The sequence below is a fragment of the Dermacentor variabilis genome, chromosome 3 (genome assembly GCF_050947875.1).
Source record: "Dermacentor variabilis isolate Ectoservices chromosome 3, ASM5094787v1, whole genome shotgun sequence".
Lineage (NCBI taxonomy): Eukaryota > Metazoa > Arthropoda > Arachnida > Ixodida > Ixodidae > Dermacentor > Dermacentor variabilis.
Window position 1 is genome coordinate 110009567 of NC_134570.1, and position 27147 is coordinate 110036713.

At 44.0% G+C, this 27147-nt stretch overlaps 1 protein-coding gene and 1 long non-coding RNA gene across 2 annotated transcripts in view; one reads left to right on the top strand and one right to left on the bottom strand.

Moving 5' to 3' along the window:
• LOC142574086 (uncharacterized) overlaps nt 1-5319 on the top strand; it is a 34499-nt gene extending 29180 nt beyond the window's left edge. Inside the window, exons 2-3 of the long non-coding RNA XR_012826412.1 lie at nt 2600-2837; nt 5303-5319. This is a non-coding gene — a long non-coding RNA (uncharacterized LOC142574086). The remainder of the gene's footprint in view (nt 1-2599; nt 2838-5302) is intronic.
• Nucleotides 5320-8801: 3482 nt separating this feature from the next.
• LOC142574677 (uncharacterized) lies at nt 8802-27127 on the bottom strand. Its single transcript, XM_075683712.1, has 9 exons — nt 27116-27127; nt 26079-26480; nt 23879-24816; nt 21550-21701; nt 20743-20782; nt 20188-20304; nt 15320-15436; nt 14328-14408; nt 8802-8883 (listed from the first exon to the last, which is right to left on the bottom strand). Exons 1-9 carry the CDS (start codon nt 27125-27127, stop codon nt 8802-8804), a joined length of 1941 nt encoding a protein of 646 aa, XP_075539827.1.
• Between the last annotated feature and the right edge of the window lie 20 nt (nt 27128-27147).

Consider the following 27147-nt stretch of genomic DNA (forward strand, 5'->3'; position numbering starts at 1 on the left):
ATCGAAATCGGCCGCCGCGACCGCGTGCCAAGCAGCCCAACACCATAGCCATTGAGCAACAACGGCGGGTCCTCAACTTATGTGTCGATTATTGGCGCTTAACGGTGCCGCGTCAGCTGAGGCTGATGAAAAGCAGAGAAAGAAGCATGTTATTTAAAGATAACCAGAATGGGTTAGTGGAGATTTTACAATAGGTTAATAATTTAAATTGTGGGATTTTACGTTCCAAAACCACAATCTCATTGTAAGGCAGGCCGTAGGGGGAGGGGGAGGGGACTCGGGATTAATTTTAACCAGCTGGGGTTTTTAACGCGCGCCTAAATCTAAATCCGCGGTTGGTCTTGCATTTCGCCAGCATCGAAATGCGCCAGCTGTGACCGCATTTTGATCCCGTGACCCCGTTCTTAGCAACGCAACACCAAAGCCACTAAGCAACAACAGCGGGTACAAAGGGTAACACAAGTGGCGAAAAATCAAGCCTAAAATCTAGCCCTGGCTATAACGATAGCAAGGAAAGGTGCGCTAAGATTCTTACATAAACGAGGCTCAAAAGAAAGCACAGTCGAGTAGTTGGAAAAATAAGCGCAGCCTCGAGAAAACCTGTAAGCCAACCGATGCTTCTTGAATGACAAACTATATTTCGAGTACATAATAAGGAGTATTTTTTTTTTTTGGCGGGTGGTAGGGGGAGAAAGGAAGTGTGTTCAATGCTTTCGTAACACAAGAACAGAGGCCAAGCCGCACATTAACCATATCCTGTGTGATATGAATATGTGCAGGGCTTCAAAGACAGCGCCATAGACGTAAACCTCAACAAGGCCATTCTCTTAACGACCCGATCTGCCCGCAAAAATACCTGAACGCCCGGCATGTTATCAGCTCCCTCTCGGAGCTCACGAATGTTGCGGAACTTCGAGGCAGATATTAATCCCTTTCCCCACGTAGGCCCGTGTGCCCATCTTATTAATAAATATTTATTGCGATATAAATCACATCGACACTGCAGACCCATTTCCGCCGTCGTCATCGTTGCTGTCGCCGTGATGTTCCGTATAAACTCCAAGGGTGATAACATCGTCTCCGCGCACCGTGTGCTCTATGCGTGAGTGAAAGCAGGCGAGGGTGAGCCGACGATGACGGCTGCATCGCGCGTGCTGGGCGTAAAGCGTGGAGAAAGCCCACCATCCTCGGTGGCGCGCAAGGCACTGAGGCGAGGGGAGAGTAGAAGAGAGAGGGGGGGAGGCATTCTCCTCCGGCGGTTGCTGCGTATGGCACGACGGCGCGCGGTCACGCGGACCCTGTCTTAAAAGCGATCTGTGATGAGGGCAGAGTGCATGGAGCGCTGATAGCTTCGTGTAAGCTGTGTTTTAGCCGCTTATTTCGCGAAAGTCAATTCGCTCGCTGTTGCTGCCGCGCTTCCTCACTCTAGCGTTTTGACTGCGAGTCTCGGAGTTTATCAAGTGAGATGTGTTCATGTTTGCTTGTGCGCACCTGGGACCGTACTTGTTAATTAGTTAGTAAGCGAATGTTTACAAGTTATACAACCGATAATTACTCACTCAAGAATAGTGAAACTTTAAGAGAGTACACACAAATTTCTTTGCAGAAAGAAGCCGCATAAAGGAACATGCATCCAACACAAGTGTAGCGCTTGTTCTAGTTATTCCATGCAGGTATACATCTGCAGAAATGAGAAAATTTATCCCCATCTCATATAAAGGAACTGTATGTTCCTAAACCACGTGAAATTCAGCACTCGTTCGCTGTGTTCTATGCAAGCCTGCTAAACGACTCGTAAGTAGTAAACGTTGCTTCTATCTTCTCATTAATGCTTGAAACGTCTATTACCCATGGGAAACTAGATCAGGTTACGTACATCTACCGCTACACTAGCCGCACTCGTCAAAATCTTCCACTGGAACTTCTCCTCGACTACAGAAGTTGCTGCGCTTAAGAAAGCCCATCATAAAATCCTTCGTCGATGAACGAGTTGCTTGGAAAATAACGTGTCACTGCACTAGCATCAAGCATACACTGAAAGTTCCTTTACCCCATGAATTCCCAAGGAACGCTATTCAACTTCAGTGAACACTGAAGTCAAAGGTCAGCGCTGACCTTTACTCAGTGGTGGACACTGATTATACTTTGCTGTTTGCGTCAACAGCTATTTTCTAGTGTGGTCAACAGGGCGATGCGATTACCGTTTCTCGTGAAAAGAGTTGCCGCGGTTCGGTCCATGTTCGGCCCATGCGCTACAGAGCAAAGGTCTTGATACCAGCTGCCACCGCTGGCTAGCTGCTGGGTTCCTTCCTAGGTATCTGCTAGGCTGCGGGCTACACGAGCGTTCATCATATGCAAATGCACCCCAATGTGTAAACGGATGCAATTAGTAATTTGCTACCGTGATATGCATGTATTGCCGGCGATGACGCGAGATAAAAACAACGAGTTTGGTGGCTTCTGTAACCAGCTCTTCTCAAAGAAAGAAGTCCTAATATCCTTCTATCCACGAATTTCACTGTAAAAGCACATTCGACTCCACGCACGTTTGTGGGCACGATGGTTATATGGGGGAAAAATCTATCACGTCTCGATCCAGACCTCGGCGACGACCTGCAGGGCGCTTCCTCCAAGTCGTACCAGGATCAGTTCCCAGGGCAGGCGGCGGAGTACGAGCTGCCATGTCACCACGTGTTCGGCCAGCACAAGGTTGCCTAGCTTCTGCGGGATGCCCACAGCTACCACGGCGCACAGCGATGTCAGCGTGGTGGAGTCAATCCTGCGGGTGCGTGACCGAGAACGAAAATTTTGAGTTTCACTGGACGCCCTAGGAAAGGGTGAGTCATTCGAAAGCACCACTTTTTTAAAAAGAAAAGTACTGGGTGATTACCGTTTACTCACTCCTATACTCTTAGCACGGTAACGTTTAAGTTTATCTTTATTTGAAAGTAACCTATAACATAAAGGTTACGACGTTACATTTGTGTTTTTGTTAAATTCAGTCGCGGCTAAAATTACATGTGTCGAAGTGTGCTATTTTAAATGTTACTTCAACGCCAAATGTCTCGCAATCTTTAGATTGTAACTTATAGAAAGAAAGTTGTAATTCGTGGCTCAGGGGACCTATTGCATGGATTGGAAGTTTGCAGATTATTGTGTCGCATTGGCGATCCTGATATGATGTTTTCAGCCAGGCATAACGTGTAAAATATGGTGTGCGGCCGCGGGACGGAGGCAGGTTGGGCTTAATTAAGATGTTATTTTTCCAGTCGGAATGTTTGTTTTCGCAATATAAAAAAAAGCTTAAATCTCGCACGAGCGCCTGCTCAAGTCAACCAGCGGCAATTGAGTGACCAAGTTTATATGCTGCATACGTGGCATTATAATGTAAAAGCAAGCCACACAAACTTTAAACATACATCGGAGAATATTGTGGCGAAGGATGCAGTGGCATAAATTGTAACTACGGTTCAGTGTGGTGTAAAGCCTACCGCTACCACTGTAGGCATTCTATGCTGTGGTATAAAACCTGCCTGTCGAATAACTAAACGCAGATGCATTATGGTGATTGAATATACATTTGTACCCAATACTTCTTTTTTATTTGAACATGAACGCTTCCTCTATTCGCGTTTGTAATCTTCTCCTGAAACACGACACCCTTTGACAGTGTACGCGACAGTTTGACGGGCGCACGCTGGAATACTGTAAAAGCTCGACGACCGACAGAATGAAAGCGTCGAGCAGGCCCAATAACTATTATGTAGGGGAGAAAAATGTTTTGTACACTGCAACAGAATGTAATATGCCGCTGTATTTCTTTAATTTTCTCCCTTTCTAAAGCATAATAGGAGGTGGTTCCAAAACTGCAGCAAATATCGGGTTCCTTATAGAGAACGCCAGACACGTACCGCTTTTGCTCGCTCGCTAACACGCGATAATGACGCTCCTACATTCACATGACAGCGGGAGACAGTCGCTCCAGTAAGGTCTCGTAGAGACATGAACGGGCAATCATGGTATGAGACCACAGTGGCGGCCGGCCAAATGAGCGGAGAGAGAATATACAAATACAAACGAACAGCAACATCTTTAAATTATAGAATATTAGAGTCTTGATATACTGTTATGCGACATTTTGTCGGAACTGTAGCTTGATTATTCTTTCTATTTGTCCTCTGTAGATGGACGCCATTATCAAACGCGCTTCAGCTTCAGCCAAACGCGAGCGCAGTCATATCTCTTCTGCGCTGTGTAGCTCTCAAGAAGCATGCCTGAAAGAGTATCGCCGATGCGGTCTTTTTGTAACGGTCGTGTCGCGCTTTGTTTCATCGCTTTAATCACGTTTAAACGCTCTCCGATTTCGTGGTGTGCGCTTACCAAGCGTGTTGTTTGTTTGAGTCGCTCGTGACGCGTGGTACAGTTGCCAAAAAGACTCCTCAAGGTGCGCGAGCCGCTGAAAAGAAGCACTGCCGCAGTGGAGCAGCGACATATTGGCACACTGCGTGGCACTGGCCGCTGCAAGGAGTCGCATTGCCGATGGAATATGCTAAATCTTCTCCTCTAACGCAAGAGTGGTGAGCATCGCTTATGTTGTGACTGCTGTAACAAATACTGAAGACAGCAGTAAATGTGACCCAGGTAATCAATGCTTCTTGTTCAATTATTTATTTGCTGGTGTGTGTATGTGTCGTATATTTCACCGTCAATTCATGCTCGTGCTTGCGCAACTGAGTTTTATTGAAGCGCACGACTCGCTCACATCATAAACACGTTTTTTGCTATCTCTATGAGTCACCGTGTTGGTTATTCTTAAAGCTCGAGTACATGTTGCACTTTTGTGCGTACGCACAGCATCGGACCTCTTTCACGGAACTGGTGTTTTGTGATGAGATGGTCGTATGTTTACAAATGAATTGTAAACTATCCTTAATCAAAGAATAATAATTGCAGTAGTTCATTTCGCAATCACTTGATGTCGCGTTCTTCCTGTTAAATTGTCACATTCTTCCGGTGTTGTTTTTGTGCTGGAGAAGAGTAGGAACTGATTTGGAAATTAATTTGCATGATTAGTTTGAATTGATTAATATTCTTTTAAACTTTTAACATTGAATTTTCATTGTTACTGAAATGTTCTTGATAGAACATACTTAAATTTTGCGTGTTTAATTATATGTTCTGTGGTTATATTTAATATGCTTGTGGTTAACTTATGCCTCTTTCATTCCATGTTGATAGCTGTTTGCAGTGCGACTTAAACAAGTAAATATAAGAGTTTAAGATTACTATTCTGTTCTTGTAGGCTCCGCTGGAGACCGGGGACTTGCCAACTGACATACTGGCCGCTAACAGACATGACTGTGCTCTCAACAGGGCTGAGATCGTCTTCCTTATGATAGTATAAAACTTATATGTATTTCTATTTAGACATATTGTACACGAGCCTTCAACATTTATGTCTATTTGCATCATTCCTGGTGCTGCTGTAGCAATAAATGTGTTCTGCCACGCAGCGTTGTGCTCGAAGGTTTTTTTTTCCATTATTACCTCATGGCCGCGAAGAAAAAAAAGAGAGCCACCTTGAACTCCCAAACTGTCTGCGTACAAACGAACGTAGCTTGTATTGGTGCCATAGGTGTCCTGCTAGTGTAACATGGCCTTCTGTGATCCTGATACATTATCGCAGTAAAACACAGCGAAAAGCTTCTATCATGCTTAGACGATAGCCTGTTTAACAAGATCAGCTCGCTTTAAAGTAGACTTCAAGAGTGAATACTTTTGGTGCCAGCAACAGAAATGTATATGACAATGTGATCAAACTCAGTAGCCTTGATTTTCTATTTGCAATATGAGCATTTACTTTAAATACCTATAAATTTTAACTAGTGAGCTATACTTTATTTAAGGTTATACTTGATATTTGTGGTGGCGTGTGTGTTGTATCATAGAAGTGCCACAATTGAAGTGTCATGATCTTACTATTTTACATTGCTACACATTAGTCAGCATGTTCGAAATATTCGTCTGGTATATTTGCTAAGATTTTAATATTAGCTCGAATGTATGCAAGCATTGCTTGTACTACTTGCAAGAACATGCATAGACGTGTAATTTCAGCATGCGTTCTTAATTTTATTCTTGCTCAAATGCAGCATGGAAGGATGTTTTTTTTGTCTCCCTCCCGATTTCCCTACAATATTGACTTGGAAGCGCTGTACATGGCTCTGTGGTAGTGTTTCTTTTTCAGATGTTACCCATAATCAAGAATCTATAATCTTGCATTTTTGCATTCACTATATTGCATTTGGAGTGTCTTTGAAACCATATTCTTAATGTACACAAGGGTGTGCAACAATACTTGCGTGTAGTCTTCAAAGGTGATATAATAACAATTGTCTGATTCCTGTTGCTGTGCCTGTAACATCATGGTGCAGTTGAAATTTTACTGGTTCTCTTGTTTGCTAACCGCAGTGCAATGCAAACTTATACAGACAGTTAATAGCATTTCACTGATGTCAGGTATAGCTCATAGTGTATTACGATGCAAATGTTACTACTTTTGAGAGATACTTATTGCTCACATGCACAGAGAAAATGCTTCCTCCAGTGCTTACACGGGCATGTATAGCGCTTTAATTTCAAATTTTTAAAAATGTTATCTTTGTTGAGACGTAGACTGCACTAGTTCTAGGTCTTGATGCCAATTTACATTTATATTGGCTTGGAAGCATGCATGTCCTTATGGCCCCGTCTTCCTTTTTAGGTGTCACCATAGCCGAAACTCTGTATATTTTTTGCATTTGCTACATTGCATTGGGAACGTCTTTATTATCCGGCTCTAAAGCTGCACAGGATGTGTTAAGCTTTTTTTTTCCGTAGTGTCCAAGATGGATTTGAACACAAGTGTCCAATTCATGCTTTAGTGCCTGCAATCTCATATATACTTAACATTTGCCTTGTTTTCTTGCTTCCTGACTGCAGTACAAACTTTCACATAGACAGTTAACACGGATTTAATGATGACATGCATGGCTAAAACACCGTGATATGATACAAGTGGTTTCCTGTGATATTATGCAAGTGATACTATTCTTTTGAAGCTTCAAATCTAGTCAAGTGCCAGCAAGGCCTACTGTATTTGTGGTGTATCCTATGTTGTATATTCAAATAAAAATATTGCATTCGAAACAGCGCTATACTATAGTTGTGGAACTGTCAGGTTATACTCGAAATATTTGTACAAGCTAACTGTGCCGTCTCCTCACGCCTTGTGTTTTGAACTGTATTGTTGGGAACATTACCGTTACATATTTGGTCAAATGTTGAGCAATAGGCTATCTCACGGGGAGTTTCATTTCGCCCTTTGCTGGTTGATATACAACGATTTAAGTGATTTAAATGGAAGTAACCTTTTGTTACCCCATTCAGCTGAGCGGTTTTTTTGCAGAGAATTTTATATGGGCCCCGCTCTTTATATGGTCCGCCGAGCCGGGTGCGGCTTAGCTAGGGGGACGCGCCACCTTTTGGGTTTTGTACCAGAAAGGCCAAATCTGCGCATGGTACACCCAGCCAGCTGTCGCCAAACAATGCAGTACCCATTATGACATGGTCTACCCACTCTTAGCGGCCAGAGTTGGCGGGGACACAGACAGACAGACAGACAGACAGACAGACAGACAGACAGACAGACAGACAGACAGACAGACAGACAGACAGACAGACAGACAGACAGACAGACACGGACGGACGGACGGACAGACAGACAGACAGACAGACAGACAGACAGACAGACAGACAGACAGACAGACAGACAGACAGACAGACAGACAGACAGACAGACAGACAGACAGACACGGACGGACGGACGGACAGACAGACAGACAGACAGACAGACAGACAGACAGACAGACAGACAGACAGACAGACAGACAGACACGGACGGACGGACGGACGGACGGACGGACGGACGGACGGACGGACGGAAAATCCCGGAAAGTGCCCTAAGAACGCTATTCGATTTAAATGTAACTGCACTGTTGCGCGATATTCTAGCACACTGGCAGCGATAACTGACGAAGCGCTACTCGTAGCGGCCTTGACGACGATGAATGCTTCTTCTGACGACGCATAGCATGCTTCTTACGACAATGTCAGTCATTGTTATCTTGGTGACGACGGCGACCTGCTGCTGCAGGCTATGCGTTTTTGGTCTCGGAAGAAGTACGTTCTCTCTCTGCTGCGGCACGTCTAACTTATCGCTGCACTTATTCAGCGGCGCGCGCCTTCCATGGAGCGGACGGTAACAAGTGAAGCTGATGCACGTTGCATGTTAGGTATTGTCAACATGTGAAACACGGGTTATCACAGAATTTTGGCTGAACCCATTCCAGCTGGTGTTAGTAAATTTAGCAGATGCAGTGCGCTACTATTTTGTGATACATTGTTTTACTACTGCTCAAATGGCCAACAAAGGCGCTTTAAGTGCATATAAATTTTTACTCATAACTTTTCATTGTCGTTGTGTTTCTGGCACATAAGAGCAGGCCTAATTTTCCCATGTTTCTGTTCCAACGCATGTATTTTTAAGTAAATTCCACTTTCCTTGTTAGTAAGCTATGATGGTCGGATGACACTACTTAATTGACTTATAAGCTCTGGGCAGTTCTTTAAATGACGCAGCCAGCTTTGTTAAATTACGTTCACTGCGCGTACAAACAACGTAACACAATCTTAACTAAATCTCGTCATCCAAGTAGGTTATAGATACTGAGATAAGATCATTCACAGATGACCTTGTCGACTTACCCTATGTGCTTGTCCGAGTCTACAATAAGTGAGATGCCGATTGCGACGAGCAACAGGATGACCATTACTTCCCTCATCCTGCGAAAGCGGTACGCGTGGTAAGTTACTGCGTACTCAAGGTTCTGGTGCGCAGTTGTTTTTGAAATTAATTTATCTAATTGCAACAAACCGACGCTATATTGTGATGATTCTCGCGGCCATCAGGAACTGTGCAGTAAACGCCAATAGGCTTGCATGTGAAGTTACTTAGAGGAATTGCTATCGTAATGAATAACCTTAGTGTACACGCCGATATTGTGAAGGCGAAGGCAGGCGACGCAAGGCGAATTTCCAGTTTATAGCGCCGCTTTCGAGATGTGCATCGCTCGAAACGTATTAGCGGTGACTTTTCTTCGCACCTTTCTTGAAGTTGCATTCAAGATGAAATAAGCGTTCATTCATTCATTCATTCATTCATTCATTCATTCATTCATTCATTCATTCATTCATTCATTCATTCATTAGCGGAAAGTGGTCCTTCGACAAAGGAATGAAGCTGTGTGAAAAAAAAGAAGCTCTGACCACTGTATTTTTCTTGCGCCACTTTTCAAGATTATGAAAAAAAGGGCGCTACAATGCCACAATTCCTTTTAAGTGCGCTTGCCTGTAGCTTACGTTCTATTCCTCAATCATAAAAATTCGGATCGCGCTATTAGTGTTAATTTTCGCAGGAAAACATGATAGGCATATCCTAATACTGGCCACTGAAAGCAAAACAAAGTCAAGCGTACAGCGACCATATCAAATATCGTTCCAATTCTGACGAAGTCGACATGTTAGTGAACTTCGCGAAAACATCGAAGTAAAAAAATGATGCACGCGACTTTGTTGTCTAAGTAAGGTTGTGGCCGAGCAGGCTGCATGGAAAATAGACGAAAGGTTCGTCTGCGCACAAAGAAACCATAGTCATGCTTTGTCTAGCACAAAGTACGCCACTTTGCGGCTTTCTAGGAGTTCGCACGTGCAAAGTGCTGAAGTATAGTGTGAACATTTGTAGACGCTCTTTGTAGACGTGATGAGACCTACTTGGCCTTGAGATTGCCTTCTTAGACGCCAAAATATACTAGCTTCAATGCTGGTCCTAACCGGAATAAACCTCTTTTTTGATGCGAAAGCGACAAATTTCCCATTGAGCGAAAAAGCCGGCGACGTCTGTAGCAGCGAAATGGCACCAAATTTCCCATTGGCTGCGTCGACACGTGACCAGAGCGCCTCGTGCGCTCCTGACGCTTGCGCGCGCGTGTTGGCTCGGGCCTCGACGGAGCAGAGCTGGCGAAAGGCCCCCAACGCATGCTGCCGCCTTACTGCGCCAGTTGTCGAGTGAGGTTGACATAAAAATTGTAGTAGCGCAAACACATGCAACCACAAAGTACCGAGTACGAGACACAAGCGCTGACGCAGCGCTTGTGTCTCGTCCTTGTTACTTTGTGGTTGCATGTGTTTGCGCTACTACAATTTTTATGTCAAGTATGCACCAACTCGCCCAGAAAGAAGTTTTAATGTCGAGTGAGGGTAGAGGGCATCGTCGCGACGCCACGTCGCCCTCGCTTTCGGAAGTCTGTGTTAAACGTGCGTTCCTTGTACGCGCAAGAACTAGCCTGCGTTCGAACTGCGTCTCGGGGAGGTCAAATCGAAACGCGCTTAGCGCCTCAAGGCGCTCGCGTGCAGGAGTTCATAATTCGGAGGACCGCTCGGCGACGTTCAATTGAACAATAATGCTTTCGCATTCACAAATTATAAGAAGTGCTTAGGTGTCCTCGGATCCTCGGATTTTCTTATCTCAAGTGTCGGGTTTTGATGATTGGAGTCAAAGGTTGCTGAAATACGTGTGAAAACGTTTAGACTCAGCTCGCGATATGATTCGTATGTAGTAACAGTGGGAAATTATCCGCTGCCGGCTAGTGGCGGCTTAGATGATTTATTGGTATCCCCGTGGAAACGGGGCGCGAAAACATAGTGACTTATCCTGCTTGATTTAACCAGGTACGCTATAAATGTTTTTCATTTCTTTGAATCTCCTTAATCTGTTTTCACTTTCTCAAAAGTTCTCTGCGTCTATCTTGTACCGCTACTTGTGCCTGTAATGAATCCGATCGTATCAATATCTTCCCTGCTGCTCTTCCAGAAATGCTCTGAACTCTCTTGTTTATCTCGACAGCTGATAGGTTGATTCTTCCGTCTACTTTGAATCCAAGCACTTCTAGAAGTGTACTTATACCCGTCACACGGGTGTTTGGAAGGCCTTCTACCCGATTGTCCGTTGACTCAAAGGTCAAGTTCCAGTTGCTACGCAGGCGCTTTCAAAGGCTGCCGAGTCAATAGCCTATCGACTCAACGGCACACCCTACAACATTATCGAAACCTCCGTGGCCTTTGAGCAATGGAAGTGGAAATAGCGGAAACGTGCCCTCTCGTTAACAGCGCGCTCGTACTCACGATTACAAAGAAAACAAATCAAACCGTATTGCTCTACAAAATAGCATATATGAGGTAATAATTATTTAACGAAGTACTTTTGCCATTTGAATTTCTTGTGCTACTAAGCGGATTTAATATTTAACATTTCGTCATACGAAAACGAAAATATATCTGCGCAGCGCTACACAATGTTTGCGAGAAACGCTTCAACCACTCAACGGTTGTTCAATAGTACCATGCGGCAGCGCCACAACTCCTTTCACTCAATAGAGTTGTGGCGTTTCGAAAGCCGTTGACTGGAAGGCCTTCCAAGTGTGTCCGTGTGACACGTGTATTACCTACGGGTCACGGTGGGTGAACCACTGGGCTTCGTGATCGAGCGGAATCGCCGCAATCTTTGGGATACCACAAACATCAAGTGGCGTAAAAATCACTTATGATGTATAAAAAAAATGTATTTCAAGTAGGAATCACCGCACGTTACACTTGATTTAAGACACTGCTTAGGAGTTACGTGACCAGCCTTATATGTGCGCGCGGTGTTTCTAGTATATAGTTTTGATCCCACTACGAACAAGTAATTTTGTCTCCTAAGTAAATTGTGGCAGTTTAGTGCTTTAATTCTTGCTGGGAGAGCAAAGCGCACATAGAGTGATTTAGGACCAGATGAGTCACGGCAATCATTAGACCAAGGCCTTATTGAACTAGTTTGCCGGCCCCTAATACTACACCTCTTCAGTGTGACAGTGTTATCTATAGCGAAGTTAGTGAAGATTGTTTGCTTCTATGAAGGAAACAACATAATATTTTGGTCCCTGAAATAATTAGAACCTTTAGCATCACCGTCGTACACGTAACCATGCCTTTCCTTTTTAACTTTTTTCCTCCTTGTGTTGTTAAAGGTGATGCTTTTATTTATTGCAACTGCAATAAAATAACTGCTCGTTGACCACTGTTACAATCACAAAGTGTACTGTCACTAACAGTGGCGTAACTTGTTTACTGAGCTTGATAACTGTTCTGGACTTCACGTAGAAATCCAAAGGAATGCGATTGAAGCTGTGCCATAAGGTGCACATCAGCAGTGAGCACGTTTGCAAGCTTTTTCTTAGACCCTTTGGAAATTAGGATAAAATCCTGCAATAGTTCAGTTGTGCAACGGCAAGACTAACAGAATGCACGGAGAGCAAGCGGAGCACACACAAACAGCACTAAGGGGGCGCAGAGGCCGACAAGATGGCTGACTGCCAGTCCCCCATTGAATTACAATTTGCGCTTCCACGCAAAATAGGAATGTTCTGCGTGTTTCGAGCAAGCTTGTGCAACTGGCGAGCAATTTATTATCGGTTGAGAGGAGAGACTGCATTTTATTAGCACACAAGCAGTTGACATAGCCAGCAGCGAAGCTCTCCAGAGTACATTGCGTTCAATGAGCGCTGCCAACCGCGCATCCACATTAACGCGGCTTCGGTGCTGCCACCTACAGCTCGGTCTGGCGGTCAATAGTGGCCATGGCAGACATTTGCTTTCTTCGACTCGATTGCGCAGAGTCGTTGCGCGCTAAAGAACCTGACTACATCTTGAGGAGACGGCCGGGTTGTCAAGCTCTGGTGTGCATTTTCTGTCGGTAGCAGTTGTGGTTCGGGCAATGGGACTTTTGGCATTATCTAATTACCTGTTCCCTCGCGCCCAACTGTCGGACCTTACTGAAAAGGTCACGGGCCATTTATGCTACGTCTGTATACGTAGCAAGTACCAAGAATTCGGATGAGGCACGAGGCGCGCATACGTCACTGTATCGCGCATCTCAGTGTATATTCATAAATGTGCCGCGTACTATAGGCGTGGTACCTGAGAACAGGCCCAGGCCAACCATGCGAACGTACACGATATATGTTAAAGGAACTGGCCAATCACAAAGCACTGCTTACAAAAGAATAGGCTTGTGAATTCGGCTGATCATTCTTTATTCGCCGATATGCCGGTTAACGTCAAGGTTTTGTTTTTGTTGCTGTAGTTGTTGCTGGAACCCTCGACAATGCCTGACGGCTGCTTGTGTTACAGGCCCATATGGGCATTGCCAAGCAATGGCAAATTCATCTGACTACCACCGACATTTCCCACACCGTCATCATCGTAATGTTCGTTCGCGGAGCAGGGCTCCCAATCACATGTCTGGCTACATAGCGTCACTGAACCGATAACCATAGCTCTACAAATCGCAGTCGCTGAACCTTCAGTAACAACACCAGCGCTTCGTGAGTAAAGCATCAGCAGTCCACAAGTGGCGCTTCTTTTGAACGAAGCTTTCGCTCGGGGTATCCTATCTAAATAAACAGGAAAGGTGAAATCGCTTTTCTTCTTTCCACCATACCGAATTCGATAAGGTTTGTTTAATGAAAATGTTAAAGTTGAGTGACTCAAGGAAGCGTACTCTTTTTTGTAACATCTTTAATGAAAATTGTTGAAAGTTGCGAAATGTACAAAACGAAACTACCAAGTTTACAACTATGCAACTCAGCAATGAACAGAGACATGATAATGCTGTAGATTGCTTTTAATAATGCATCTAAAGCGGACAAAATTGGTGTCTTATAGACACCTGTGAAACGTATTACTAAATTAACAACAGGATTTTCACCAAACTCTTGAAAACATCGTAAGAAGTGTTCGTAAGGTATAACTACTTAACCAAATTTCTCTACTTTAAAAGCTCTAATGGATGCAGTTCACAGAACTGAGATATCCACTTTTGATGCAGAGCTACGAATTTGTAAATTCCTTGCTTTGCTTTTTTTCAAACGTACAAATATTAAGCACTTTGGTAAATATATACAGGCCTCAATCAAAATTTCGCTTCCCTAGTCACTATAAATTAATCTTTTCTCTTAAACGCAAAGAATTTCATTTCAATCTGTTCGGGTTCTAACACACAAAAAATGAATTTTTTCGCTGTACGTGTATTTGAATACGCGGCATTGGAGCTGCGCTCGAGTTAAAGCTTTCACAAGAATTATTGGTGCTATAAACTTTACAACTAGACAGAATATTGAAAGTGCTCTCACGATAATCGGTCTTCGTATTGCCGTCTGTCCTTGCCGATCTCGGGAATGGCGACACGTAATTCCGGTGTTGGGGCCACGTCTCTGCAACCGTAGACTCATTAACACGTCATCACAGCACTGGGTTTGCAATTAGCCTTGGCTAACGAAGAATATGACCATGTAAAGTTTAGTGAAATAATAGTTAATAGATTTCGGGTTCCTTTAGATGTTCCTCCTCTAAATGAACGCGCAAACTTAGGCTGCTCCAAAAATGCACGATGCACGAAATAGCTGATGAAAGCGAGAGCATTCAACAAAATTGCACATGGCTTTAGGAATCTAACACAAATAAGAGCAAAATATTGCGCCACACTTTTCTAGAATTTTTAATCAATTTCGTAAAAGTCACCTAAGTCCTCCTACGATAAAGTTATAATTGGGTATCCTGCAAACGAATAACGCCGTGCTGCGTTATTTTCATTTGATTACACTAAATGTATTGCCCCGTATACATCTCTCTTTTTCGATGTCCCTTGTACATCAGCAGCGCTAAACAAGTGGAAATAACTGGTACAACAAAGCGCAATATTTATCTAGCTCAACTTTTTCTTCATAATCACAGGGCACATATTGTATTCGCTTAATTCAAGCCGGTTCAGTGCGCGAGTCAGATTAGTAAGCACCCTGACATTAGCACGCAATTGAAATATTGGTCACAAGAATGTGTGCCGAACGCATGCACATCATTAGTATTATATTACCATTCGTCTTGCACACCACGATTAAACTGCTCATATAGCCAATGTGCTTCGGAGACAGATTTTAGGAATGTATGTTTCGAAACTGTTGCCGATCTCAAGAAGCCAACAGATGAACATCCCTCAAGTGACATAGAACCTAAAGCAAAGAAAAAAATGGGCACCCAAGTGCATGCTTCTAGCGTCACAGCGGTGTTCCATTCTAATTGCGTATCATCAATTGTTTGACGAAGTTATGTCTTACTAAAAACTTACACGTCTCTGAGGTAGAAGTGATACATAAAGATCAAGAAGAGCGTGATCGATATCAGCGACGCGGGAACCAGGCAGCACCCAAACACCACCGTGTTCAAAGGGTTCAGCTTCTTTTGGCTGCACAACAGGAAAAAGCAGTACAAAATTAATGTTTCTACCTTCTAGAATTACATCACACTTACGGTTGAGTTGTTAGCAGTTATAGTATAATCTGCAGGCATGTCATGCGCCTTAATTAAAAGAACAGACCTCATGTAATTATAACGGCGTGTTCAATTGGTCTGATTAAAACATCTTGTAAACATCAGCTTTAAACATCGCAACACAGGGGACTTTGAGCGTTCCGAATTGTGGTTCCTTTGCTGTGACCTGTGTCGCGCTCTTTACTTTGTCAAGTATGCCCCTTCATTCAATCAACAGTCAATCAGAATAAATTACTCGTCTGCCTAGAGATACTCTGCGTTGCTCCCCCTGTGAAATTAGGTAGACATAGCGGCTGAAAAGTATTTCTTTATCACCAGGTCAACGTTGCTATTGTGGGGTTGTCGAAAGTGTCACTTTAATGCTGAAGTACTAGAACAAAAAGAACTTAAGATGCCTAGCATTCATTGACGACATGCAGAACAAAATTTCCTCAGATTCTGGATGGTCGATTAGAAGGAGCAAGACCACACACCCTTGCCAGAGGCTTTCACCTGGTGCATTCTATGGAGCAATATTAACGTCTAGAGCACAATACATGATCTAAATGCACAAGCAACTGCGCGTTTCCTTCACAAAAACATTACACAAAAAATCTCGCATTTGACGGCATCAAAACCAGAAATAATCGTTTATGATCTCAATATTTATGCAAGAAGAGATATTTCATTTGCACTTTCCCCATAGTACCTTTTCCTGCGCAGAACTAACACCCAAAACTGTATCTCTATGCCACGTGGCGCTGATGGCAAGGATTGATAGGCCATTTACGAAAAACTCAAAACGACTTTTTAGAGTAAGAAATGATGCCCATATACCTTCCTTGAACGTGCGTTTTTCACCATTGGAAACGAACCATGGCCGCTATAACGTAAAGCTTTTCCTAACTTTTCTGCTCGATTTTTGCAATCAGCCCTCCACGATCGGTGAAAATTTTTCCGGTCACCCCCCACTTCGCCTGTCTGCCACGCAACGTCAGGAAAACCGCTAAAGATCTGCATCTGATATGATGAGTGCACACTGATGATGCACAATTATACCAAACAAAGTAAATAGGATTCTTACAGATTTTACGCCTTTTTCCTCAACAGCCTTCCACAAGTGGACAAAAGATTTCGGGCTGTGCCCAGTTCAACTGGCTGTCACGCGACGTCATAAAACCGCGAGAACTCACCGCGTCAGCATGACGTTTGCAAGATGCGTTATTATGCCAAACAAAACATTTTTTTAATAGCCGGAGACTGCCCGTTCCCAAAGGAATAGAAGATGGCTGGCCGCCGATCGCTCTGGCGCTGCTACGTATAATAAAAAAAATTATGCGTGATAGTATAACGTTTCGAAACACATTTAGCACGTACACAACGTCGCTCTTCCAAATTTTCAGTGTAGATCATTTGTTTTAGCAGAATTTTTGCGCTTCGGTTGCACGCCACCGCGATTTGCTACCAGACATCAAAAACTAAGGAAGAAGCTGCGGCGCAATCGCATACGCTGGCACCACCCTCCTAATTCGGTTATCTACTTAAACTGCGCAAGCCCGCCCCACCGAAACCCTCTCCTCTTATGCATGCTCTTCATCTCTAATCAGCCAAGTAGATAAGAATAACCTGGCAAATAAGGCAATTCTATTGGCTTTCAAAGCAAACAAAAGTGCCCTCCTATAGACGAGGAGAGCATTTGATTGGACTGTGCAAACAACGCTACGGGTCCCCGCCCGATGCTTGCGTCGGCATTAGGTAAATTTGAAGTTAGGACACTAGAATAAAAGACGTATTCGAATATTTTTACGTTATACCGGCCCCACTTCACACTACAATATCTTGTAACAAAGCGCAGAAGTGTTCAACGCGAGTGTCGCGCACTTCAATTAACGTAGCCACGCTGGTACCTTGGAATGCTGAATATCGTGAAAAAACACCATGCGCAGGGCGCTGTTTTTCATACGCAAGATGGTGCCAGTATTCTGTTGTTAGGATCCACTGCGGCAACGCATTGACACCGACCGTTTCGCAGCCCCCTCCGCAAGAGAAAATGCTGTGCATTGCGCAGATAAGTTAGGTTAACTCCCAATGTGGAAATGCAAATAACTATATAAGGACATACCGGGACAAGCACCGGCCTAAAGCGCTGGCATCTATCGCCAGCCTGTGCCAGCCATATAGCCTGTGCCCGGCTAGGTATCAACATTAACCACGAAATTGTTAACTTTCGTATTGATAATTTTTCGCAAGAACATAGCTTCCTAACCGACTGTCATCACGGGTTTAAGAAAAAGCGGTCCACGGAAACTGCTTTATGTATACAGAAGCAGCTTATTATAGAGAACATTGAAAAAAATTTCTGACTTTAGGGTTATACTTAGACTTCAGGAAAGCCTTTGATAGGGTCAACCATAAATTGCTGCTGATAAAGCTGAAAAAATATGGCTTCCTAGGAATAACACTTGAACTTATCCGATCTTATTTAGAAAGTCGACGTCAATTTGTTGAAATTAATGAGAACAGATCGCAGGTAAAACCTTTGACAGCGGGTGTGCCCCAAGGTAGCATCCTTGGTTCGATAGTTTTCCTGTATTACATTAATAACATTGTACAAGTGAGCGATATGTGAAAATTTGTCGCTTATGCAGATGATTGCTCTGTTTTCTTTACAAGTAAAGATTTAAAAGAAATAACGTCTATAGCAAGCTCCGTTTGTTATGGACTTCGAGCATGGTCTAAGGCAAACCGCCTCATCCTCAATGAAACCAAAACAAAATGCGTTATTTTTCATGCTCCCGAAAGTTCTGCTACATTGTAAGATAATATTGTGTTGGGTCCGTATAAAATTAACATTACGTCATCCATAAAAACCCTAGGCGTAATATTCACAGCGCACATGTCCTGGAATGAAAATGTTAGTCATGTTTGCGCAAAGGTACGAAAAGTTGTTGGTGTGTTAAATCGGAATCGAAGTGCATTACCTTTTAAAGTTAGCGTCTGATTTAACATGCTCTTCTCCATTCACACCTGAGTTCACTTATACGGGGCAACACTACAGCGCAAAACATTCAAATGCTGGAAATACTTCGAAAGAAAGCAATGCGGGCGATAGTGAACGTTTCTTTTTTCGAGCATACTGAAGAGCTTTTCAGACAAAACAGATTAATCAGAGCCCGTGACCATATATAAATTCAAAACATTACTAAGCTATAGAAATGTTATGCTGAGAAAACTCGATTTATTCCTAACCCTGGCAACTCTCCAACAAAATAGAAGTGCATATTCATATCGTCACCAGGCGCCGTGGCAAATCCCTTTCTCACGTACTAATTATGGCTGCCAACGCCTTAAACATACACTACCTTCCCTACTTAACTATTTCAACCAACAAAATGTTCATGTGTTATTTCTAAACAAAACTAATATTGAATTTGTTCTTATAGATGTGTATTGTTAACTGCTCTAACAGTTCCGAAGAACTTACCATGTACTCTCGTTGTGTTTATACACTCACACTTGCCGCTATTATTCCTAGAAACCAGGTTTCCGCTGCTGTGATTGTGCCCGGACCACGTGGCAGGGTTTGCGTTGTAAACTGGATGCTGCAAAGGGCGTCTTCGCATTTGTAAAAATTCGAGGATGTGACGACGCCCTGGGCTACGTTGCCGAGGTGTCTGTCGCGAAAGCAGCAGCCTATATGCAGATTTTCTTTTTTATGTTTTTTAACATAGATGCACATATATATTAGCAAGTATGTAAGATTTCTAAGAAAAAAGAACGTTTCCTGATGGTAACTTGTGTTTATTGTACACTCCTGTGAAACTTGTTATATTTATATATGTATGTGTGTGTGTATGTATATATGTATATATATCTATACATATATTGATTTTGCATTCTTATGACACATGCGACTGAGTCTGTGGTAAATAATAATATGCAAGATAACAGATTGTAATTGTATACTGAGAGTTATTTGACACAACTGTATTAGAACTAGTTTCTATGTAATAACTTGAAAATGTCTATATGTATTTGTATTTAAAAATACTCTTATATCCACACTTTATGCGTGATTGTATTGCTACACCAGCCGCTACCATGCCTGTCTGGAAGACCGCAGCTTCGTCAAGACGAGGAAATTTCGGCTTTTTTTGCGGCTCTCGCGTTTCACCTTGTATCCAGTGGTGAAAATAAAAATCATGATGATAATGATGATGATGATGATGATAATGATGATGATGACACACTTGACTCACTACGCAGCATGGCATGTGAATCGTCCGTAGTAAGCCACGCTTATCCCGAGTTTCGGCCCCCTTACTTCCACAAGTTGACTTCGAGATCATATAAATATATTCGCTCTCTTATTTAACTGCTCTGTCCCAACTGAGAAGCTCATAACAGGTAAGTATTGGAATCACGAAAGCCGGCTATATAAGAGATTAATGCGAAGATATAACTTTTCTGGCTTCATTGTTACACACGTATTTTATGCTCTTTTTCACGCTCCCCTCAGCGATACATGCGGCCTTGAGGGTACAATAACAAAAATAAAGGTTTTAGAAATCCATCTGAACAGGCAGTGGAGTTACATTACCGAATCGGCGTAAGAACGTAATTACAAATTCTATTGGCGAACCTTGTGCACTTGCTCTAAGTAGTGAGTGTGCAGCATAGGCCTACTTGGCATAGTAGTCGTTGATGATGACCCTTGTCCTTCCCCTCAAGCCGCACTCTCCCGCGACGATGGACGTGTAGGCCACGCCTAATATGAGCACCTTTTGGATCCGCCTGTAATAACTGCAATGGCAATATGGGCCGGAAGTCCAGAAAGCAAATACAGCAAATAAGAATGATTGCATATGCTCAGTTTATGCTTTTGTTGCAGTTATATCTCATTCACATAATCTCAATCTTATGCATGTGCTGCATACACGCCCGCACATTTGCTTATTAGGTGTTGCGCTTGTAATGAGGCTGCATTCGAGTTTTTATGTATATCATTTACGGAAGATAACTACTTCTCTCGCTCATGTACCTAAGACATCACGTGTGTCATTCAAGCCAGTGCTACAGTTTCTAGTAAAGAAACCTTTTACTATTATCGGCACACGCATCTCTTCTCACCCTGACCTGCTGGTACACTACTTAAATGCATCTGCATCAAGCTAACGCCAAAGTTCCATGTCAATATGCAGTGGAAAAAAAAATGGTGGTGTAAATGAATAAAGCACTCACGTGTTGCTGGCTTCAATTTTTCTTTCAGTAGCAGTATCATCTGGAAAGCAAATAAAATTAAGACTCCGAAGGAGATGAATGAGTAGTATATTTCTCTATCTCTGGGGGATCTCATCCGGTAATATAGGAATAGAACTTCTCGAGATAGGTCAACCGAGCACGACTGACTTCCCTGATCGCATAGCAAGTATAATACAAAGAGAACTTGTTAATATGTTGGCAGTAGCTTGACACATCCTCATTCGAAAGCGGTCGGTTACAACAATTCAATTGAAGTAACCGCCAGCGTTGGCTGCGGCTCATTTGTGATATTTATTGGCGCGTTGTCATTCATGTATTTCTTTGTTTACTATAATACATGTTTATTACCTGTTTTGTTATGCATTTCTATGTATTTTCTATGCACTATTGACACCGATTTACCCTTCATGCGTTAAAAATGTGTTCAGTTGCACGCTGACTGTTCTGTAAAACTTGTGAGCGAAGGAGGTACGTGTCACTGGGCGTTAAGATGCACTTCTTTTTTCTGCTTTCCTCTTCACATCATGCACACACGTGTACTTGTTTCTTAGAAATAAATCACGTAAAATTATCTGTATTTCTGCATTTCATTCAAAAAGAAGCAATGTGGGAAGCAGATAGAAAAAGCATGTCATGCGACAGCTTTACGGAGTCCAAGTACACTTGGAGGAAAACGCTGGCAGACAGTGAGCCTGCCAGTCAAGTTTACAAATATAATGCGGCTGTGCAAAAAAAGAAAACGAAACTTTTGATCCCTTTAAAAAGTTCATCGTTCTTAAAGTTTACCTTGTCTTCCGGGAGCCGGTGACCCTGTCGCGTTCAGAGGGATGTTCTTTTGGTGGGTGCCAAGCTCGAGATGTTCGTTGCCGTCGCGAGAAGCAACCGACGAGCGCTCGTGACCGAATCTTTGGGTCTCGCTAGCGTACGACTTGAAGAAGCTGCATCATCGTAAAAAAGCGCTCTCATGATCGAGTCACGTGAGATTGGTCGTGGAGAACTCAGCCTATAACGCTACAGAGCACGACGTTAAGAAGATGCGGCGACTACAGCGCCATGAATTATCAGAGCACGTAAAATTACTGCACTCATGCGCCAATTATTTCTGTCCATTACAAATTCTGCGCCACGCTTATTGCATCCTCAGAATCAGAGCAGACAGCTGCCGAGGATATTAAGCATTTTTTTAGTTTCCCTAAAGCGTTTTATCAAATTTACAGAATGTGGACTCCCCGCAACAAGCTTATAGATATAGAGTAACACAGAAATAAGAAAATCAACTATTTCGTGTAGACTACACTTGGGAAGAGTCTATCCAGAAAATTTAAAAATGTGACTGATGTAAACATCCCTAAAAGAACGAAAGAATTGAACGCCCTACACAGAGACCAAGCGCCCTGCCATCTATACTTAAACTCGTTTCAGTAAGAATTTGGAGGACGCTTAAGCTTCACCTTTAAGAGTGGAACGCGATAGCATTCAAAGATCCCTGACTGCTTCTCACGCTTCTCGGCAACTGCAGCTTATGTAACCATAATGTGTACCGGGAAATGCTGGCGGCTAATGCTATACATGAAGGCAAGCTTTCTGGTAGACACACGGCCTCGTGCGTGGGACGCGATGCTACGGATGTGAGTGCCATCTGGAAGTGTTGCGAGGAATCGGGGGCGCTGCTTTATGGCCTTTGAGATTTCCGCACGCCGGCGCGCGCAAATCTCGGAGGCCATGGCCACTCTGTGAATGGTAGAAAAGCGGGAAAAGTTGTTTGTGTTTTGAGCTTCCGCGTAAGAGAATTACGTTTTCTCGCATATTCAAATTACAGTCATACGCTATTATGTCAGTCATTTGTGTGTAAGTCCTACATTACGATTTTTGTGCCGTATTTTGCCTTGAGAAATTCAATTAGTTCTGGAACCTCCTTGTGCTGCACAAGGGCCTGCATGGTTGGGAAAGCATTGTCCGAAATTACGTTTTGCCGAAACGACGATCGACACTAGACGCTGACGCTGGATTTTCCATGAGACGGTACCTTTAACGCTATCGCACTCGAACACTGTATACGTATTATTAAACTTACAGCACACGTACAATCGTATGGGTAACAATGAACACTGCAAGTAGCTTTACGCAGTATCTCGGCGTGCACAATAGTACGCATACCGACTAGCGTTAACAGATGTGACCAAGTTCACAAATATGTTTATATAATTTGCGGACTCTGCGTACAGGCAACCATAAGAATCTGTGAGACGTCGAACGCGAACGCTTCTCAGTGGCTGATAATGCAGTGGTCTTTATTTTCTAAGTGACAGTCGCGGTAACCCGCGTGTTCTACGGATAGCGGAATAGGCACAAGGTGGAACTTGGGTCGTGGGCCGGATCCGTCCTTCTGTCAATGTGTAAAGAATTATGGCATTTAGAGTTAGTTTTTGTTTTAACAACGATAGCCACTGTACAGATCTCAAATGGGCCGTTCTTTTCTGCAGTCACGATGAATCTTTGTGTCATTACAAAATGGCCGTTTATCATCAGAAAAACAACCTTCATTTGCAGGTGGGGTTTGAAGTCATCCCTTCCCGGTTCCGAGCCAGCTGTTCTAGTTCTTGGAACACATTTCTATCGAATCGACGGAACAGCAGAAGCTAAACAGGCACAGAGGCAATTTTGGCTCAGCGCGTGCTTCATGGAGGTGTATGCATTATGGCGTTGGAAACACTGTGACATGGACCCTGGAACACGGGGATAACATGCGCGCCAGTGAAAAGGCAGAATTATTTGCGTGGGCAGCCACATCTCTTGTGTGATGAATAAGAAACCTGAACTATTTTTTTACAGAAAATGTTAGTTAATGAGCAGCTATGGCAGAAATCACCGACTAGCGTCAAGAACAATGCGAAAAATTTACAAATGTGTTGTGAAAGGCTCGTGTTAACGCATTTGTAGATCAAGCGTGGGTTCGGTTCAGCTGTACCCCTTGCGTCTCGTGCAGTACAAGAAGCAAATGTCCTGGCATTCTCATTTTACTTTCTTTATCATGGTTTATTTTTTTCTGAAGTCCACCGTATCCTGTGTGTACCTCTTCAGTTCAACAATCCTTGATTGCGCATATTGCACTCACCTCGGATGTTCAAGTTTAGATCCCATGGGGCCTATCTGCGACGGTGTCGCTGGGCTTCCCACTCCACTCGGCGACACTTGGCCGAGCTGCGAAGACACGCTTGACGGGCCTGACGGCAAATACGGGTGCTGGCCGCTGCTTTGACTGTGCTTTGGCGTGAATTGCCCTGCATTCAGCGACTCGGTATCAGCCATAGGTGCAATTTCGTTAGAAGAAGTAGCCCGTGGTGAGGGTAACCCTTTGCCGGGGGACGACGTCCCCCAGGAGCGCCGCTCGACTACGCTCTCACCGGGACCGTTGCTTTGCTTGGACGAATCAAGCGGTGAGTGCAGGGCTGACCTTGACTCCCCAATTGAAGGACCATTGGCTCTCGGAGGAGTGGTTCCACGAAGTGGGGATCCTTTGGAGGCGCGTGTAGCGGCACCGCTGATGGAGCTGATTCGAAGCGTGGGCGATTCTCTGGGTGACCAGGGCCTCGAGTGCTGCGACTGGTCCACAGAAGGCCAGACGGGAGACGATGGGCTCTTGGGCGACGCTTCCAGAATGGCGCCAGTGGCGCGCCTGTCACGGGGCGTCGACGAGCCTGACGGGACATCGGGGATATTGTGTAACTGGCTGGTATGCGGAGGAGTGTCCGCCTTTGTAGATATTGAGCGAGACGATGATCCTTTCGACGCCCGCGCAGCGTCGTCGACGCTCTGGCTCAGCGATAGTGTGGATAGACTCTTTGGCGATTTGGGATCTGAGCGCGTTTTAGCGTACCTCGCACGACGGACTGACCACAGGGTTCTGGCACTAGGTACCAACGTTGCCGTCGTTTCGACGTTATCGCTGTGTACAAGAGCAGGGCTGTGATGCGCTTGTGCTCCAAGCATCACCATCGGAACTCGAGGCCGGTGCTCTGATCGAGACGGTGGTGTCGTCTTCGTACGAGAGAACTGAAGAGAATAATACAATATGTAAATATATGCAAATATCCCGTGATTTCACGGTACTCACACGTGAATATTGTCGCCCAAACAATTGTGTATATGTAAGATGGCAATATTTAACAGTGTATGACCTTTGGACCATTTTTACTTTAGCATGCCAAAGTCAACTTGAGAAATGGTTGCGCTTGAGTGGATTCGTCATATGGTCATTGCGTATGAGGCGATAGCCCTGATACTAACTTTGCGGGAAGGTAATTCGGGAACGAATGAAATCAACGACAGTATTTAACCAGACTACGAAATATAATAAGATCAAATAGTTGTAAAGTTGCAACCAGTCAATTGAAAATATTTACGAAAAATTATCCTCTTTCGTAACCAGCAAGACAAGTGAGCATCAAACGTTTCCTCAGGTGAAAGAATGCATAAATCAGCATACATTTTTATGCTGGTAGGCCGGAAAGGAAACCACACAATGTGAATGTCGTCTGCAATTTCCTGCCTTTTCTTTTTTTCTATTTATGTGGTACTTATTATACGTAGATTAGGATTCCCACTTCAACCTTCTGATTCAAGCCACATTTCAGTGCATGTTTAGTATTTCAGCAAATGAAAATCGATAAAAATGTTTGGAATATAAAATACGCGAAGTTTCTACTAATTCACCCATCGGACCTTAGTCCCTCAACGGTATATTCTCTACAATCGCGCCAACTCTATTCTCAGGCCAGTGTCGTATTTCGCGGAATATGTTCCATGTCTATACGTGTTTCAATGTTCAATTTTGACGTGGTGTGAACAACCTATGGGTTTCTTTTGAGAACTTGCAGATTTAGAAGAACAGCAAGAAGAAGCAAGACGGAAACACAACTTGAGAGGAATTGTAGGCTCGTGCTTTTAAGCCAGTGCTTTCTTAAATGAAATCAAATTGAACGAACTAGTCCCATCTATTGCTCTATTGACAATCTATGGTGCCGAATTGCACATGGTTTGATCGCTTTTAATAGGCACGCTTGAAAAAACATCACAAGCCGGAAAGCGTATGGTGCATTTTAGCCTGAAAAAATCGACTGCATACTGGTGAAACCAGCAATGCAAAACGAACTGTGTAATGGCTGTGGAAATCTTTACCAAAAAAAAAGAAAAAAAAGAAAAACAATGTGATGTGCAATTGCAATTAGACACTGCGGACTCTAATGTGTGCTTGACTAAGGAATGGTTTTCAGCTCAGGGGGCTATAATCCACCAAATACGGTATCCAGGCTTGCCTGCTGCGGCGACATCCTCGCCGTTGCCGAGATGGTGCTACCGTGAATCGCGACAGAGTTGGCTGATGTAGGCATGTCGACCGAATGGTCGGTCAGGGAGCGTCTTTTAGATCGCAGTAGTTGGAGCCTGGGGGAGTCGATGCACGCTGAGCGAATCGCCGTCACTAGCTGCCTGACAATGTCGTCGACCCGGACCAGAGGACCTGATGGTCCCCTCTCGGGCACCGGGAGGGATTGACTCGCCCTCCTAGAGGCGCTCCGGCTCGAGGGAGACCGTGGGGTAGCCAAGCGCGGCGCCCGCGGCTCCAGGCGCTGGTCCCTGGCTTTACTCGCTGGTGGTGCCTGTCGTGGGGGATGCGTAGAGTGCATTTCCCTGCGTGCCTCCAGTACTGGTACGTCTTCCTGCATGGGTGCAGGAACAAGGAACTGATCTCAGAGCAACTTTCAACAGCAGACAGACAGACAGACAGACCGACAGACAGACAGACAGACAGACAGACAGACAGACAGACAGACAGACAGACAGACAGACAGACAGACAGACAGACAGAGACAGACAGACAGACAGACAGACAGACAGATAGACAGACAGACAGACAGATAGATAGATAGATAGATAGATAGATAGATAGATAGATAGATAGATAGGTAGATAGATATTTTACAAATGACAGGTGCATTTATGAGCGAGAAGCGCAAGGAGAACTGAAGGCTATTGGTTCTATTGTAGCTTTCAGCACACAGCGAGGGTATCGGCTTGGGCAGCCTTGACACTGTTAGATAACCAACGGGGGTTCATTGGCGAGCTGCGTACTCCTAAGTTCAATATTGCATGACGCCTGCAGTTAAAAGGACATTCCACATCCATCACCGGGCCGGAAGTGACACAATAGCTAACTCTCTCACGGACACACCTAGTAGACGCTCACAATTGTTCAAGAAAGTAGACGGCCATGGGACTGCGGCGGTAGCTGTATCACAGAGCACTGTACACGTGACAGGCATCGTACTGGCAGAAGGTTCGCGTTTTCGCCCACTTGCATTGACATTTTGCCTAATATTTGCACAC